At 40.0% G+C, this 18948-nt stretch overlaps 1 protein-coding gene across 2 annotated transcripts in view; it reads right to left on the bottom strand.

Annotated features, from left to right (window-relative positions):
* Positions 1-18948, bottom strand: part of COL28A1 (collagen type XXVIII alpha 1 chain) — a 180625-nt gene that overhangs the window by 75241 nt on the left and 86436 nt on the right. For both annotated transcript variants that reach the window (XM_006074585.4, XM_044946475.2), the window contains 4 exons: positions 16962-17030; positions 16278-16346; positions 11682-11750; positions 11398-11466 (listed from right to left, as the gene is read on the bottom strand). In XM_006074585.4, the coding sequence (XP_006074647.1) occupies positions 11398-11466; positions 11682-11750; positions 16278-16346; positions 16962-17030 (276 nt within the window). The remainder of the gene's footprint in view (positions 1-11397; positions 11467-11681; positions 11751-16277; positions 16347-16961; positions 17031-18948) is intronic.

Here is an 18948-nt window from a genome sequence, read left to right on the forward strand (position 1 = left end):
CATGGCAACCCACTCCAGTATCCTTGCCTGGGAAATCCCATGGACAGAGGAGCCTGGCGGGCTGCAGTCCGTGGGGCCGCAAAGAGTTGGACACGACTGAGCAACTAAACAGCAGCAACGATCACCAGAAAGGTGGTGGGGTCTGACTGGGGTGGGGCGGGCCCTGTGGTTAGATCTATTTGAGGTGTGAATAAAGGAAGAAGAGGAGAAATTAAAATCTCTTCGTTGATCACTGTCAGTGTCCCCAATAGTATGTTCTGCATGTTTTTATATGATACTTGGATTAACTTCGTATTCACAAAAATCTTTTTGACAACTTCCCTAACTTCTCTGAACCTTCGTAAATTCATCAGACACATAGAAAATCGTGTCTACCTTTCATGGAAATGACAATGAAGGCAGATACAGAATGTCGTGCTCCCATCATCTTGTCTAGCATACAGCAGGAACTTGGTAATTGACAACTCCCCACCCCACCTGTTTTTTTATAGAAGAAACTAAAGTTTGCCCAAAGCTGCACAGCTATTGCGAGGCAGGGCTGGGAGGATGTGGAGAAACAGAATCCGTGTTTGTTCCTGGTACAGCTGCTTTGGAAAATAGTTTGGCAGTTTCTTTAAAAGTTCAACATAATTTTACCTTTTGATCTAGTAATCTCACTCCTAGGTATATACCCAAAGAAAGTGAAAACATATGTCTACACAGAGACTTAACATATGAATGCTCTTAGCAGAATTATTCATAATAGCCCCAAACTGGGAACAACCACAATGTCCATCAACTGGTAAAAGGATAGACAAAATGTGATATAATCGGCAGTTAAAAGGAATGAACGGCAGCTGCACACAACAATATAGGTGAGCCTCAGAAACTGTTCCTGATGAAAGAAATCAAATACGTGAGACTACCTATTGTTTGAGTCCATGTATATGAAATGTCCAGAAAAGGCATATCTATAGAGACAGAAAGTAAGTCAGTGGTTTCCTGGGGCCAAGAATAGGAGCACAGAAGGAGAATTAACTATAAATGCACATGAGAGATCTTATTGGGGGATGAAGATGTCCTAAAACTGATTTGTGATGATGGGTATATAGCTTGGTAAATGTACTAAAAAAATCACTAAATCATACACTTAAAGTAGGTGAATCCTAGGACATATAGAATATGCCTCAATAAAGTTATAAAGAAAGAAAGCCTAGAACCAGTCTTTGAACCTAGACTCCTAAGCTCTTTGCCCTAGGTTCTGTTTTGTCTACATCCTAATTAGGAGCTAAATAACTAGCTTTTCAACAATTCAAAAATCATTGATTATAAGAAATGATTACATTGTTTATCTAGAAAAACATCTCATCTTTTATTTAGCTTCACTTTCGACTTACAAACCTTAAAATACTTCTATAGAAAACAAGGCCTAAAAATTGGGGAAAACCTTTAAACTTTGTTAATGAGTTAGTTTTTTTATTCCCTACTTCTTAATTACATATTTCCCTTTTGCTTGCAGGCAACTTTTATGATTCTGGTCTTCTACCTCCATCTCTTCCACTTAGTCCTTAGCTGCTTTTGAGACCACAGATACTCATTCTCTCTTTGACACCTCTCTACTTCTGATTCCCAACTTTTACTGACCCGAAGTTTCTCCCAACTTAAATGATCATGCCTATCATCAAGAGCTCCAAGTAGAGAACATGACCTTGTCCTGTATTATACACATTTCTATTATTTCTTCTTTTTTGTGTACCTCTGAAATACCTTTAAAAGGGATATCTATAAATTCACCAAGTAAGGGTCTCCAGTTATACCTGACCAATTCACACACTTGCTCCATTTTCTCTTTTATTCAGTTCCCATGACCTTCACCCTTTAGGAATGTCTGATGGTCAAATGCAATAGAACAGCTGCCACTGAGGACACCTTCTTGCCCTCTGTCTATCTGACCCTTAGCCAGTGAGCTTTAACAATATGAACCATGCCACTGGTACTCCAGTGTTTACCTCAAACAAGCTGTCCCTCTTTTTTTCTAATTGTTGACATATAGCTATGTTTTATCTATCAAAGTAGTCTTTTGTAATCTCTTGATCTATGTAAATATACTTGATCTATGCTTTTATGAATCTGATAGACTTTAAATCAAGTCTTAACACATTCTGCAGGTATTAGAGTTGGTCAATAACATGTTTTAGGGTAGTTCCTTGGGGTTCATGGACCAAACTTTTCAATAGATGGGAATAACAAGCCCTTAATGAGCTGTGTAAATCCACATAGACCATGTCTCTCTACTCTGGTGGGGTCTTAAAAATGTATCCTGTCTTTTGTTCCACAGCATCTGTCCATGCTAGCCTACAGCACCAGGTGAAAGTGCTTAAGAGGACTGTGGTCAGCACTCATTTCACTCCTGGAGAGCCCCAAAGGTGCCCAAGAGGCGCATTTACTATGATATTTTTAGATATGTAGTTTTCTTGTCAGTGGATCGAGTGACATCCACAAGTAAGAAGACTCAACAGGTACTTGCAGAGCCAGATTTAGCTTCCCACGTGGGAGCTGAGGTTATTGGAGCCTGCAGAGGGAGCTCTTGCATTAGGAGATCATGAACAGACCTGAAAGCTAATCCCGGAGTTGCCATTTGTAACTACAGCCATCAATTTCATAAGTCTTACGAGTCCTACCCCTCCCCTGTCATCTCCACTCCCTCAAAAAAGAATTAACTATTTAGAATGTCTTCAGCTTCATCTTGGCCCACAAAAGGATTCTAGATGGGAGATACTCCTTTCGATTTCATAGAAAATGGCCAAATTTAGGACTTTCTGCAGTGCTTCCAAGTATGAACTTAGCAAATGATTTAGTAAAGGTTTCACCTAGACCATAACCTTGCAGAGTGGTTAATTTCAACCTCTTTAAAATCATGCATAATTTTATGATGGTCCTAGTAGTCATTCATTAAACCTTTTACATTTTAAAAGAAAGAAAAAGAAGAAAAAGAAAGCAAAGGCACTATCACATGCATTTTCCCTTTGGCAAATATTTTCTTTGGTTAATATTCAAAGAATTGTAATTACTTTCTAATGAAATCAATAATAAAATTTATTTTTTACTCATGTGTCATGTACTTTTTATTCAATATCTTATCTGAACATCATTACTGTATTTTACACATAAGGAAACTGAGGCTAAAGAGAACATAGGATTTGCCAAAAACCATGCAGCTGGAAGCAATTCCAACCCAGGTCTGACTCCAGAGCCCATCTCCTAAAGGACGGTGACTAGAGCCAGAGGCAAGGTGCTGACTTCTCCCCAGACTTGTTTCCAGCTGCCATTTAATGCAAAGACCATGGCTATGTGGCTGTGAAAGTCCTTTGCCTATACTGAGTCAATCATACTCTCTCAAAAAGAAGAAAAAACATCTTGATTTTAAGATTTCCAAGAGGTCCACACAGCGCACACAAGCACCCAGCTGTCTCAGGCTTCCCTTTCCCTCGCCCTCTTTTGCCATTCCTTAGTTTTGTGGTTTTCCCCAGTATTTCAACTGCTCTCTTTCCAGGTCTCCTACTTACACAAACGCTTACTCTCTGTTTATCTATACTGCAATACACTTCATTTGGCATAGTAATGTGCACTCTGATTACTACTATTTCTACTAATACTTTAGTGTGTTAGAATTCATAAAAACATCTTATAGACATGCTTCCATTCACTTTGCAGGATAACCCTGTCAAGTAGGCTTATATTCCCAAGTGACAGATGAGGAGGCTAAGTCTGAGGGAGACTAAATGACTTGCTGAGGTCACAGAGTTCATAAGTGGCAAGGATTTCATGTGGAACAGTGATAAGGAGACATCTGTTATATCTTTTATGTTCTATAGGATTTAAGTATAATATCTAAGACTTAGAGACAATCTTAGAGACAAAACAGTCCATTAGACTGTCTCCACCTTCACGTATTAATAAAGCTCTAATCACTATCTCTCCCTTTGTGCCAATTTAATTCTCTGTCACTCTTTGAGAGGCTGTGGAAGTAGATTACGGTTGTTCTTAAAGTGATTTCATGCTTTTTTACTTTGGGGGCAATAAAAAGAAAATTGAATTCACTATGAAAAGAATTAGCCTCTCAAGGATTTTCCCCCAAAAATGGTACTCTGAAGAGTCCACTATATGATGAAAACAAAGAATGATTGAGTTTGAAAATAAGGTAAGACTCAAAGTGATGATTTTCAGTTGCTTAATGTTTCTTTTTATCTGGCTTTTAAAGAAAATTAAGATACACCTACTAAGGCTCCAATTACCACAAACATAAGCAACACTCTGGAACAAATTATGTAATGAGTTTGACTCCTAATTACCTCACTTATGGTGGCCAGGATGTCAATGGAAATTTTAGAGGCGTTCTTCTAAGCTTTGGACAGACAACCCAGTTATTGATAATTGTATATTAATTATTGACTGGGCCATTGTCAATCACAACTCAATCACTTTTCCCTGACACCCTTTAATGATGAAAAGGGAGACAGTAACAATCACCAGAACAATTCTCAAGTGGATGGGGAAACAAGAAGGTGTTAGAAAACAAGATACAAGTCACTATAACATTTCCTTTAGTGTCCTTTCCCAGCTTTAAATTTCAAAGCATTTAAAATAATTTCAATTCTCTCAAATCAGTTTCTCTCCTAGAATTTTCTTTTCAGTTCAGTTCAGTCTCTCATTCGGGTCCTACTCTTTGCGACCCCATGAATCGCAGCACACCAGGCCTCCCTGTCCATCACCAACTCCCGGAGTTCACTCAGACTCATGTCCATTGAGTCGGTGATGCCATCCAGCCATCTCATCCTCTGTCGTCCCCTTCTCCTCCTGCCGCCAATCCCTCCCAGCATCAGTCTTTTCCAATGAGTCAACTCTTCTCATGAGGTGGCCAAAGTACTGGAGTTTCAGCTTTAGCATCATTCCTTTCAAAGAACTTTCTTTTATTACAGTATAATTGGTTTACAATGCTGTGTTAGTTTCTGCTGTACAACAAAGTGAATCAACTATATGTATACATATACCCCTCCCTCTCCAGCCTTCCTCCCACTCCCCCACCCCTAGAATTTCAGTATTCACTACAAAGCAATAGCATTTTAAAGTCAGTGATAACTTAAAAACTTGCTGTAGGATTTAGCGGAGATTTGTTGTTGATGGTTTCTTCGTTTTCTCAAAATCAACTCATCAAAGATGAGCAAATTATTTCCCTGTACCAAGAATCTCATTGGAGAGGGAGAGCCTTCTTATTTAGTTAAGTTAGAAACCTTAAAAATAGAAATGTTGACAGTGCCTTTAATGTCATAGAGAAGGCTCTCTAGTGTTGATATTCAATATAATTTTCCACTGGGGGGAAATCCCTGCATGATTAAAAATAAAAAATGTGTTGATGGTGATATGGGTGTTGAATGTTAAGAGGATAAAATGTGCGTACTTAAGGCTGAAGGGAAGGTATGTATGCACTCCTGGGAAGAGAAATGCAGAGCTAGAGAAAGAGTGAGGAAAAACAAAAGTTATACTGAAAATAATAAGGTACACACAATTATGGCTCTGATTGCAGAGATCATGTATAGAACTGCATCGAGGAGTAACCTTGAAAAGTCACCTAGTCGAGTGACCTTTTCTGACATCTCGAGGTCAAACTGCCTGGTATTTAAACTTGATACGGCTCTGGCTTTAATTAGTCCCGTTTTTGAGCTGATTGCCCTGCCTGTAGCAATTTTGCAGTCATATTAAAAACGGTGGGTTTCTTCAACTCCAATTTGGAATCATGGACCCTTAATATCACTATCATTAAATCTGTATCCCAGGTCAGCCCTCCTTGTGAGACAAGGTTCAACATGGAGCTCCTTGTCCAGCCCACATCCGCTGACAGAATCCACAAATTCCTCGTGCATCTCTGTGTGAATCACTCCTCTGTTCCACCTCTGCCTACTGCTGGTGTGCGCATATGTGAGCCATTGCAGAGAACAGAGAGGCGATTCAGATGCTGGGAACGTTTTCAGAATAATGGTACTCAGAGGGATTCCACATAGACTTGCACTTTAATTTATGAGTATGGGTCACTTTTGTCAAATAAAGCATGTGTTTACAATATTCAAACATTTAAAGCTCTGGAAAACGTTGAACTCTTTGGGGTTTGGGCTTATGCTTCTGCTGAATGTTTGCATGATTTATGTTTTGACAACGGAAAAGCTAGAATGGAAAGAGAGACCACCTAACTGTCCCCTAAACAGTGCCGAGGTGGTCAGAAAATGGACAGTATGGAAGATTGAGCATCTGTAGATCAGGACAAGTCATTCCACCGGCTCTGACTTATTAATTCACCTGGTTTTCCATTCATTCATCTGTATTTATAGTCTCCCTCTGACACTCAAACAGAATAGTATCAACACTGTTCAGACTGTAAAGGGGCAAGTCATTCAACCTCTTTGGCTCTTGATTTCCTTATCTATAAAATAAGAGAGTTCTTAAAAATTCCATGATAGTCTGGAAATATTTAGGTCGCACATAATATTTAGGTAGTATACAATTATAACATATAACAACAACCACCCAACAAGTTTTTTCTGCCCAGACTTGATTCCAACCACTTAATGGTTAAAAGGTCCCTTAAGAACCCCCCAAACCAGGTTAAAGGTTCTCTTTGCAAGAACTGGCCTCAGTTCCACTGCCCCTGAAGCTTTGGGGAAGGCCTTGGCTTTCTCTGTGATGAACTGGCACAGTGATGGGAGCTAAGAGAGCTGAGAGAGGTGCCTGGTGGGATGCCCCTGCCCTTCTGAGCCCAGGAGAGCCACTCTTCATAGTTCTCTTCCAGAAGGCCAAGAACAAACTCCCACCCTCAGAGACTGACATCCAAGACCTCAGCCTCAGCCCTTGGTGATTCACCAGCCTACTAGGATGAAACATACAAAAGCAAAGAATTATCTGGGGTTCTCAAAAGGTAATACAGTTTATAGACTGATAGTCCCCAAATCACAAAGGGTCCTCTTTGTCTCTGGTGTGCATGCTTGAGGAGTGAGTGAAAAGTCGCTCAGTCATGTCTGACTCTTTGTGACCCCATGAGATGGAATTCTCCAGGCCAGAATACTGGAGTGGGTAGCCCTTCCCTTCTCCAGGGGATCTTCCCAAACCAGGGATCGAACCCAGGTCTCCCACATTGCAAGTGGATTCTTTACCAGTTGAGCCACCAGGAAAGCCCAGGTATACTGGAATGGGTAGCCTATCCCTTCTCCAGTGGATCTTCCCGACCCAAGAATCAAACCAGGGTCTCCTGTATTGCAGGCGGATTCTTTACTAGCTGAGCTATAAGGGAAGCCCTGCGTGCATGCTTAGTCATGTCCAACTCTTTATGACCCCATTGACTGTAGCCCATCCATGGGATTTTCCAGGCAAGAATACTGGAGTGGGTTGCCATTCCCTTCTCCAGGGGGTCTTCCTGACCCAGAGTTTGAACCCACATCTCTTGCATTGGCAGGCAGATTCTTTACCTCTGAGCCACCAGGGAAGCCTAGTCTCTTGGGGCCCAGTCAAGAAATGCAGGCAATGTAACGCAGGATCTTTGCGCTTGCCCTCCCTACGGGTGAGCTGACAGCTTGGGTCTAAGGACCAGGGCACTGGATGAGCGCTTCCTACTGGGCAAAATCCAATTGTCAGTTCCTCTTTATGGCATGTTCCAAAGTGGATTTTAAAACCATATCTACTATCTCCTTGGAAACTTGTAGTTTTCATAAGAATTTTAGAAATCTCTCAGAAGCCCTTGTGAACATTTGGAGTACCTTCAAGGGAAGTGTACGGAGAAGTACTATAACCACTGATGTCAGATGAAATTCCTTCACTTGGAAAAAAGCCACAGAGCACCACAAGACTGCAAGATGTCAGGGACTGCTTTTCATATGTTTTGAAACATAGGCGCTTTGATTCTAATGTCTGTGTCATATGCTAAACACATGTGACCTTAACTAAATATCGCAAAGCCCACCATAAATTAATCGTCAACCTTAATGGCTTCCTCATTTCAAAACACATTTCTTTTGTAAGTTAATGCCCTAAGGCCAATATTTTAAGGTGACAACACAGAATTTAAGTAAAAAACATATCCAATATATATGTCTATACAATTAGACACACATGTGCGTCCATGCACACAAACCCACATATTTCCACACACAATTTCTCTGCCATTTTAAGATAAAATAGAAGGAGAGGAATTTTGCAGACATTTGAGTCCTATGCTTTTGCTACCATTGCAAACCTTAGGTGTTTTGAGAGTCTCAACTCCACCTTACTAAACCAAATGGACAAAATTAAGTGGAATTAGACTTTTCCAAAAATGTCCTTTTCTTTACCAGCTTCTGTTGGGCTGTGTGGGTAGCCAAAAGTTTTCTTTAGGAAATAAAAAAGACACATAAAGACTCTAAGGCGTCTATAAAAGAAGAGAGGTGATTTTGGAAGTTATTAGAAGCTGCTGTTTGCCTTTGTCCTTGATTTTGAAATTCATGATCCAAGTTCTTAGATTCTAAGAAGGGCATGCACTTCTGATATTTCCTTCCAGGGCTACAGGCGGACAGGATAACACACCTCCCCAACGTCCACAAGAAGGGGAGACAGAAAGAAGGAAAACGCAGCTGGGAGGGAGGTGCGGAAAGAGACAGGTCCTAACCAACATTCCCTCCTCCCCTCGGTAGAAGTGAGCTGGAGGATACCGCCTCCATTCAGCTTCCTGTGTGAATTAATAGACACAATATGAGTTTGGGGCTTCCCTGGTGGCTCAGCGGTAGAGCATTCGCCTGCAATGTAGAAGATGCAGGAGACCTGGGTTCAGTTCCTGAGGTGGGAAGATCCCCTGGAGAAGGAAATGGCAACCCATTCCAGTATTCTTGCTTGGAGAATCCCATGGACAGAGGAGCCTGGCAGGCTACAGTCCTTGGGTTCGCACAGAGTTGGACATGACTGAGCATGCACCCACATAAATGAATATGAGTTTCACCTGAGACACATCTTTTGGCAACATGTTATTAATAACAACCAAAAATAGGCAGGATAAACTTTTGAAAGAACACCTTTTTTTTCCCCCTTAAAATGTATATGAAAAAACACAAGGGACTTTGAGAGAGAAATGATCAATGAAACCATTTAGTAAATGTTTTAGTCTATATGTTAAATAATCTGATATGGTGGAACATTCACAAGAATAAAAATTTTTAAGTGCTATCTGTGCTTAAGTGTCCACCTTTATTAGTACTGCTAAATGTAAAGTAGTAATCAGATCAGATCAGATCAGTCGCTCAGTCGTGTCTGACTCTTTGTGACCCCATGAATCGCAGCACGCCAGGCCTCCCTGTCCAACACCAACTCCCGGAGTTGACTGAGACTCACGTCCATCGAGTCAGTGATGCCATCCAGCCATCTCATCCTCAATAGCATAATTCAATATAACACAATGTATACTTATATAAAATATTTATAATAATCTACTCTATGGAAATGTAAATGGTTATGTGTTTCCATTGGAATACAAACAGTCCAGTATATTTAACACATTTTATTTCACACATACCATATTTTAAATAGGAATAAGCTCCTAGTTCCCTAACTAAAGGAATATTCAGTGTAAAAACAAAAGTTTTTACCAATGTTTCACTTAGCAGAAAATAACGAGGTTTACATATTAAAGTTCCTGTATTTTTAAATTTTCACAGGCACTTTGTCTTAAAGAAAAAAGAATATTTTAGTGCCCCAATTCAAATAAGGATCAGATTTAGTGCTGAGTCAGAACCTTGGCAAAAGCACCTAGGATGTCTCTTCCCTGCACAGCCTACTCAGCGCTTTCAGATACATCTCCCTGACTTTCCTAGTTACCCTGAGAGACAGAGACGGGCAGGACTCAAGATCTCCTTTAGGGATGAATTGAATGCCTTGAGTCTTCAGTCTCATTCTACAAGGGAGAGGATGCAAGAGTACTCGCCCCACAGTACAGAAGCAGCATCGAGGTGGCGGCACTCACAGGTGCCACGGCAGAGACCAAAAACTCAAGGCCAAAAGTTGACCTTAGGCACTTATAACCTCTTTCTTTAATGACCTGGCAGCATCTGAAAAACTAAATGTGTAGATCTATTTCTAAGGAGAATTTCTCTCTGTGGGATAATATTGATCATTCACTCATTTTTCATTCATTCAACACATTAAAGAGTTCCTTTTGGGTGGCAAGCCTAGTTCTGGAATCAAGAATTTAGTACAACAAAGAGCTGGCCTTCAGGAAAATTGATACTCTTGTGAAATATGCAGAGTAGGAAATAAGGAAGTTGATTTCAGAAATGATGCATGCCTTGGAGGAAATACACCAGGGGATATGATTGTGGCAGGGGAGGGAGGGAGAGGAGAGAATTGCCTTTTGTATAGGTGGAGAAGGAGGTCAGATTTGAGACCTTAAGAATGAACCAGCCAGCCAAAGTTAAGGTCTCGAAGCAGGAGTGAGCTGAAGGAGGCCAGGCAGCAAGGGAGCAAAGCACAGGAGCTGCAGCCCAGGTTACAAAGGGTCCCAGAGAACATGGAAAGTGGGTGCAGCTTGCTCTCTGTACAAAGAGAAGCCACCAGAGAGTTTTCTTCAGAAGGAAAGGGGTGTGATCTGAGCTCTGGCTTTAAAAGATCAACTTGCCTGCCATGTAATAGAAGGGCAGAGGTAGAGGAGAGAAGGCCAATGGAGAAGTTGTTTTCACAGCCCAGGGGAGAGATAGTGGTGCTCTCCTTGGGAGATACAGCAGGAGACAAGTAGCCAGAGGCGAGATATAATTTTGAAGGTAGAACTGACAGATTTGCCATAGGACTAGATGTGGAGGGAAGAGAGGGAAAGGAGGACCAAGAATGATTTAGATATTGTGGCATTAGCAAGGAGTGTGGGTTGCACCACTTCCAGGCTGATGGAGTGAAAATCAAAGGCTTTATCTGGGATATTAGGTTAGAGATGTCTGTAAGAGATCTAAGAGGAGACGTCTGGTAAGAAACCAGGTGTGTGAGACCAGGGCTTCGAGGCAGAAAGATAGACATTTGGAGGCCATCAGTGCGTGGACGGTGGTTAGTGCCATGGGATGCTATGAGGGCACCTAGGCAGGAGCGTGACCAGAGAGGGCAGGGGCCTGAACCAGAGTCTATTCTTGCGACCGGAAGACAAAGCAGCAAGCAAATGCAAGGGTTGCTAGCAAGGAAACAGAAGACAAAAACCATAGGGTTAATCTGCATGTTCAAGTGAGTGCAAGGCTCTGGAGAGTCCATAGATGAGGATGAATAACTTGATCAGTTCTTTAGATGCTTCTCTTCTCTCAGATCTGGTAAAGATGTTCACTTTTACCAAACCTCTTAACTACAGGTACATTTTTAAAGGCTACTGTCGCCTACCTTTGCTCCAGTGTCTCCAACTCCAGGTAATCCCCTTGATCCAGGAGGTCCTGGGATTCCTCGAGGGCCCTGAGATGACATAATCAGGAAGAGAGGGAGCAACCTTGCTGTGTGCAAGGCTTAGGAAGGGAGAAGGCAGGGAGGGAGGAGAAAAGAGAAAGGAAAAGAAGGGAAGGGAGGGAGGGGAAAAGAAGAAAAGGAGGGAGGTACGAGAGGAAGGAAAGGAAGGAGACAGGAGAAAGAGAGGGAGGGAGGGAGGAGATAACAGCAGCGTCCACACTTACGGGCACACCAGGATAGCCGTCACCTTTGAGTCCTGGAGCGCCCACTGGTCCCTGCGGGCCTTGGGCACCCTGCGTGAATTCCAACACAGGAGATATCATGAGCCTAAACTATGAAACAGCTGGCAAAACTTAAGCTCAGTACCAACTCAGCACACCAAAGGCAGATTTGATAAGGGCAGAGGAATGGTCTGAGAATTTTTAGAAGGAAATATGGCAACTTCTTATCTCCTTGTAAGTCTTTCCCATTTCTGTTATGGGAAGCAAATGATGAGTGGAATAAGTGTAAGGAATATATATGAACCACTACAAAGTCCTCCATTGGAAACACTTCATGGGGGTTAGAAAAGAGCTAGTTGCTGATATTTTAATTTTAAAAATTACAAAAATTTAGTGCATCATAAAATAAGGGGAAGTATAAAATGAGAAAATTTAGTCAGCACCATGTGAGAAGAGTAGAGAAGAATATGAACAAAATTTTAAGTATACAATAAGGTAGTGTATGTTACCTATTATTATGTTACATCTATTATCTTCCTCAGTGAGGCCCAAATTAAGTGAGGAATAAAAGCTCAAATAAAAATTAAAAACAGATTAATTTTTAAAACACACTTTATAAAAGAATAGGACACAGTTAGTGGTTCATATCCTGAGACCTAGGAAAAAGTGATCAATATTGCTTTACCATGATGACTTTGGGCATCAGAGACTTAGGAGTAATACTGGCCTCTTATATAGAGGCTAAGGAAGGAGGATTATTGCCCTTCAAACAAGAGTTCTCTGTATCAATGAAACTCAGAGAAATTTCTGGCCAGAATAAAATGGAAAGAAAGAAAAATGAAGAAGACTCTTACCAAATAAGATTTATGCATCGTAAACCTATTGCACTTATATTTAAAACATTTCTTTACATCCCACATCCCATTTTGTTGCTGTGATAACTCTTACAGTGGCCTTTGTCAATACACATCAATTCTTTTGATAAAGAGCTGTTCATGATTTAAAATATTTATGTTTTGTCTATTATCATATGTGAAACAGATCACCAGTCCAGGTTCGACGCATGAGACAGGGTGCTCAGGGCTGGTGCACTGGGATGACCCTGAGGGATAGGATGGGGAGGGAGGTGGGAGGGGGGTTCGGGATGGGGAATACATGTACACTCAGGGCTGATTCACGTCAATGTATGGCAAAAACCACTACAATATTGTAAAGTAAAAGCCTCCGATGAATGGAAAAGAAAGCTGTGGTACATATACACAATGGAGTATTACTCAGCCATTAAAAAGAATACATTTGAATCAGTTCTAATGAGGTGGATGAAACTGGAACCTATTATACAGAGTGAAGTAAGCCAGAAAGAAAAACACCAATACAGTATACTAACACATATATATGGAATTTAGAAAGATGGTAACAATAACCCTGTATACGAGACAGCAAAAGAGACACTGATGTATAGAACAGTCTTTTGGACTCTGTGGGAGAGGGAGAGGGTGGGATGATTTGGGAGAATGGCATTGAAACATGTATAATATCATATATGAAACGAGTCGCCAGTCCAGGTTCGATGCACGATACTGGATGCTTGGGGCTGGTGTACTGGATGACCCAGAGGGATGGTATGGGGAGGGAGGAGGGTTCAGGATGGGGAACACATGTATACCTGTGGTGGATTCATTTTGATATATTGCAAAACCAATACAATATTGTAAAGTTAAAAAATAAAAAAAAAGAAAAAACAAATTTTTAAAAATAATTTTAAAAAATAAAAATAAAATATTTATGTTTGCCACATCATTAAAGAAACTCTAATAATAGACATGTGTTTTCCAAGATTGGAAAAAGTAGTCAGATTCTTAATATTTGTCTTATATGTAAGCAAATGCTGAAATCAAGCTGTGTTATTCCAAGCCAAAGTGTTGCCCCAAATCTAATTCCCAAAAACAGTTTCTGATTTTACTCCTATAAATAAATAACTGGGGAAAAATTTTTTTATGCCAAAAGAAAGTTAAATTGATTTTGAAAATCATGAATACAACAGCTGTCATTTCCTATTAAGACAAAGAGACTGTGGCCTCGTATGGTTAACCATCTTAAGAATGGTCTTCAGAAAACATGTGGCCGCTTAAAAAAATGCACTATTTATGCACTATTTAGAATGCACTATGTACTTAATGCACATCAACAGAAATCCAAGATGATCTCTTAAAGATGTATGACAAAGCAAAAAACGAATTATTCTGGAGCACTGAATTCTGGTGGCTTCCCCACTAAGGAACTGGTCATATCTGAGAAGCAGTTTATTATACTATTCCAATTATGTGCAAGGTTGAAGTGCTAAGCATTTCCTATGGGGACAAGTCCCCAAATAAGATGCCCATTTCTCTGCGTGCTTACACAAGGAGCAGGCCAGCCGCAAAACAAAGCAGTAACTTCCCCTGGTTAAGTTGAAATTTAAAAAGAAATTGGAATCAAAATTCACTTTCCGTTTTCATTCCTAGATTCCAAGCCTGTAACAAATTATCAGCAGCTGTTACTGTTTATCCTCTGGCCCCCACACTGCAGGGAAAGCCATTGAAACATCCATGGTTTAGGAACATTTTTTTCCTAGAGATCTGTGTCCTGTCTCCTGCAGAAATTTCAGTTAACTTGTTACTTCTTATGCTAACAGGGGGTAGGGAAAGGGCAGTGTTCTTGCTCAGATTTTTATTTTGGATGCCTCTTGATAGTTTCATGGATGGAATTTTGCCACTTGGCTTTTCTGCACTGGATTCAAGAAAATGTTTTGCAGAGTGATTCTCTTTGAAGTGTCTCTCTCATTCAACAGAAATTAGGGTAGAAATCTTAATCAGGTGTTTCAAAATGAGCTTTAAAAAAAAAATCTGGGTGGTCCCTTAAGAAATACATAAAACTGAATTAATGTGCCAAAATTTTTATCAGCTAACCCTCCATGAACTTAAAAACAATCCATTAGGGGAAAATGGCAGACAAGTAATCATTAGAGACCAAGGGATTAGAAAAATGACTGGAGTGAAAAGGCAAATAACTCTAAAGACCATCACCAATGATGATCAGTAGAAAACAGAGCTTATAAACATCAACTATACATTTAGATGGAGAAGGCAATGGCGCCCCACTCCAGTATTCTTGCCTGGAAAATCCCATGGATGGAGGGGCCTGGTGGGCTGCAGTGCATGGGGTCGCTAAGAGTAGGACACGACTGAGCGACTTCACTTTCACTTTTCACTTTCATGCATTGGAGAAGGAAATGGCAACCCACTCCAGTGTTCTTGCCTGGAGAATCCCAGGGATGGGGGAGCCTCGTGGGCTGCCGTCTATGGGGTCGCACAGAGTCGGACATGACTGAAGCAACTTAGCAGCAGCAGCAGCATACATTTAGATGTTGCTTCTCTTGTAAAGAACAGTGTGAGTAGAGAGAAATAACCTTGCATCATGGACCTAGGGATGCATAGATTCAGGAAGTTATCAAACAGCATGAAAATTTTCACCCAAATGTTCTTTACTGAGGCCATGCCTGTAGTTTAAGCGTTCAGAAGTTTGGCATTTTCTCCTTGAGTCATATATAACTTGGGTTTCTGTAGAGTCTTTTACATAGCTTGGGTTCCTACGTGCCTCAGAGTCTGGGCAGTAGGGTGACCATCTTGTTATGATTTTCCCAGAACATTCTCTGTTTTAGCTTGAAAATATCCCAGAAACGTCTTCTGTCCCCAGTAAGCCAGAAGATAGCACTCTAGCAAGGACAACTCTCAAAATGATTAAGAACAGTGGAGGTCAGGATCCTACCTCTTGCTTTAAGAGGAATCACTACAACTTATGTTAGTATATAATAGGCTTTGAATTATATGCAAAGACGGTTCTAAGTTTTCTTTTTTGAAGTTTGAAAGTCACTGGTGTCAGTACTTGAACCCTTGCATTGAGAACAGACAATTTGATAAACTAAAGCCAGCTTCAAAGCTACATAACAACATGCTACTAATTTAATGAGCGCTGATTATGGAGACCCCAAGCCTGTCCTCATAAACAGGGATGTGCTTGTTGACATTTGGAAAGTAGCATTTCTCTGTGTAAGGCTAGGTTTTATGTGAGGAGGGAAATGGTACTTTGTTGCCATGGGAAAAATAGTGATGATTACTTAAAACTGTCTTCTCCCATCATTATTTGCATTTTCATTTAAAATAACTGAAAGATGGACAACAAGCAGGGAAATCTAATTCAATAAAGTTTCTAAACATGAACTCTTTGGACAGTGTTTTGCAGAAGAGATGCATTGGCCATTAATATGTAAATGAAGGAGGCCAGCGGCCATATAATATCATATTATAGGCATTACAGAAAGAAAAAGAGCATTTTCAATCAGCTGTTTAGTCAGCAAACATTTTACCAGAGAAGCTATCATCCTCCACATTTATGAAAAATAAATGATCTGCTGGCTTGATTTTTTAAAAGGGGAATAATATATTATATCTCAGTTCATCAGTGTAAAGACTCTAAGTAGAACAATCTCAATCATAACTTATGATGCATTAAATCTACTTTCATTTTTTATTTCAATAAAAGAACATGAATAAAGGATACCTTTGGTCCTCGAATAGCAATTCCAGGTTCTCCTTTAAATCCAGGCATCCCAGGTCCACCTCTGTCTCCCTGCACATGTCAAATAATTTTCAGTTTCAGATTTTAGATTTTATGAGAAACCATCATGGCTCAGGGCATAAAAAGCCATTGACCAATTATAAAGAGCTTAATCTCTTAGAATCAGATTCTGAGAGAGTACATCCTTCTAATATATTTGAGAAGAGTTTCAAATCTTAAGCAAATAAAAACTGTCAGTAAAGACTACTAAGCTTTTTGGAGAATAGCTGAAATAATAGGTGGCTCTCTAGACACAAATATTTAGACTGTGAAAATGTCTGGGAATGCTCTTACATCTGAGTGGATTTCTTTTCTGCCAGACTTTCTGATTAGCAGATTATTCTGAACAAATGCAATAAATTCCTTCATGCATTAAGGCTAGCACTTAAGGAAAGTAGTTCAAAGTAGAGTGATAAGGTCAAGACCAGGAGCAGAAAACCTGGTTTCTAGTCTTAAATTTGCTGCTGGCCCTCCATCTGCTTAACCATGAAATGGCAGGGTTGAGCTATATAATATCTTTGGGTTTTTCCAAAACTAAAATTCTTTCACTGATTTTATGAATCTTTTCCCCACTCCAACTTCCAAAAAATCCAAGTAAAAGAAAAAAATATTTCCAAGAATGCATACTTTTGGTCCAGGTGGTCCAGGAATTGATATTCCAGGCATCCCAACAGGGCCCATAATTCCTGGATCACCCTAAAAACAGAACAAAATACTCATTACATTTCAAACAAGGAAACGATATATGGAATTATATTAAGAAAAATATAGAAATATATTTCCAGGATTTTAAAGTATTGTGACCTGTTTCACAAACCACGTGAAAATATTTGAGCATCTTTGTTAAGCCACTACTAAAGTTATTAATAATTAAGATTTCACTCCCTATAATAAATAAATTCAATTAATTCCTTAGTAATAGGAAATTTCTCTCTCTTGTGCATCCTTTTATTAGGTAACAAAAATCATGCAATGCGTGGTGATTCATTTTTGTGTTTGTATGCCAGGAAGCTCAGAGGGAAATAGTTATTCAGTTATAGCAAATACTTTTAGTGTAAGTTTTAAGGTACATGTGATAGGCAAATAATGTTTTTTCTAGTTTACAACTTTTTCCTTTGTTATTTTATGCTCCACAGTATATCAGTCTTCCATTGTATGGTGTCTCATGTCCCTTTTTAGAAGTAGTTAGTTTATGGTTAAAAAAAAATAATATGAATTTTTGTAAGGCACCTCTGGTGATTCTGATATAGGTGCTACTACTGTACTTTGAAACACTATGCAAAGCAATTGTCTGTCTTTTTAACTTATTTTATTGAGGTGTGTTTTAATGTGGTATTAATTTTTACTATACAGAGAAGTGATTCATGTATAGCTGAACCGTGTATAACATGTCTATATGATTCATGTATACCACATATAAATGTTCGTGTTCTTTTCCATTATGGTTTATTATAGGATATTGAATATCGTTCCCTGTGCTTTGGTGGCTCAGATGGTTAAGAATCCGCCTGCAATGTGGGAGACCTGGGTTCAGTCCCTGGGTTGGGCAGATCCCCTTGAGAAGGGAACGGCTACCCACTCCAGTATTCTGGCCTGGAGAATTCCATGGACAGAGGAGCCTGGCAGGCTACAGTCCATAGGGTCTCAAAGAGTTAGAGATGACTGAGCGACTTTGACTTTCACTTTATGGTAGGACCTTGTTGTTTATCCATTCTAAATATCACAGTTTGCATCGGCTAATCCCCGACTCCCAGAGCACTCCTCCTCTAGCCCACTCCCTGTTGGCAACCACAAGTCTGTTTATGTCTGTGAGTCTGTTTCTGTCTTTAGATAGGTTCATTTGTGTCATATTTTAGATTCTACATGTAAGTGATATCATATGGTATTTGTCTTTCTCTTTCTGGCTTTTCTTAGTATGATAATCTCTGGTAAAGCAATTATCTTTAAAAGAGGGTCACACACCCCATGAGGTGTTCAAAATAACACATTTGGGATATTAGAAAAATTTATCAGGACTACACTCTGTACTTTTATCTCATCTTTTAAAATTTCAATCATTTATGTAAATCTCATAATGTATGTTCATATAATAGTTTATGAATAAAAATTAGAATTGAAAACCCAATAAGCAAACATAGATTGCATCATGGTCCAATTTTTTTTCTATTAGTAAGGGTTTGTAATCAAGCAGTTTAGAAACTGCTGATCTAGAGTAGGTGCCAGATCCTGCCTGTTGCCTGTTTTTGTACCCCCAGGACTAAAAATGGCTTTCACGTTTTTAAATGATTGCTATATAGGTGCCTCCATAATATCCTCAATTTGCTTCTTGAACCAAAAAGCCTAAAATATTTGCTCCCTGTACTTTTACCAAAAAATTTCCCTCCTCTTGCCTTTAGAGAGGGCTTCCTAGGTGGTGCTGCTGCTGCTGCTAAGTCACTTCAGTCGTGTCCGACTCTGTGCGACCCCATAGATGGCAGCCCACCAGGCTCCCCCATCCCTGGGATTCTCCAGGCAAGAACACTGGAGTGGGTTGCCATTTCCTTCTCCAATGCATGAAAGTGAAAAGTGAAAGTGAAGTTGCTCAGTCATGTCCGACTCTTAGCAACCCCATGGA

The sequence above is a fragment of the Bubalus bubalis genome, chromosome 8, assembly GCF_019923935.1.
Source record: "Bubalus bubalis isolate 160015118507 breed Murrah chromosome 8, NDDB_SH_1, whole genome shotgun sequence".
Lineage (NCBI taxonomy): Eukaryota > Metazoa > Chordata > Mammalia > Artiodactyla > Bovidae > Bubalus > Bubalus bubalis.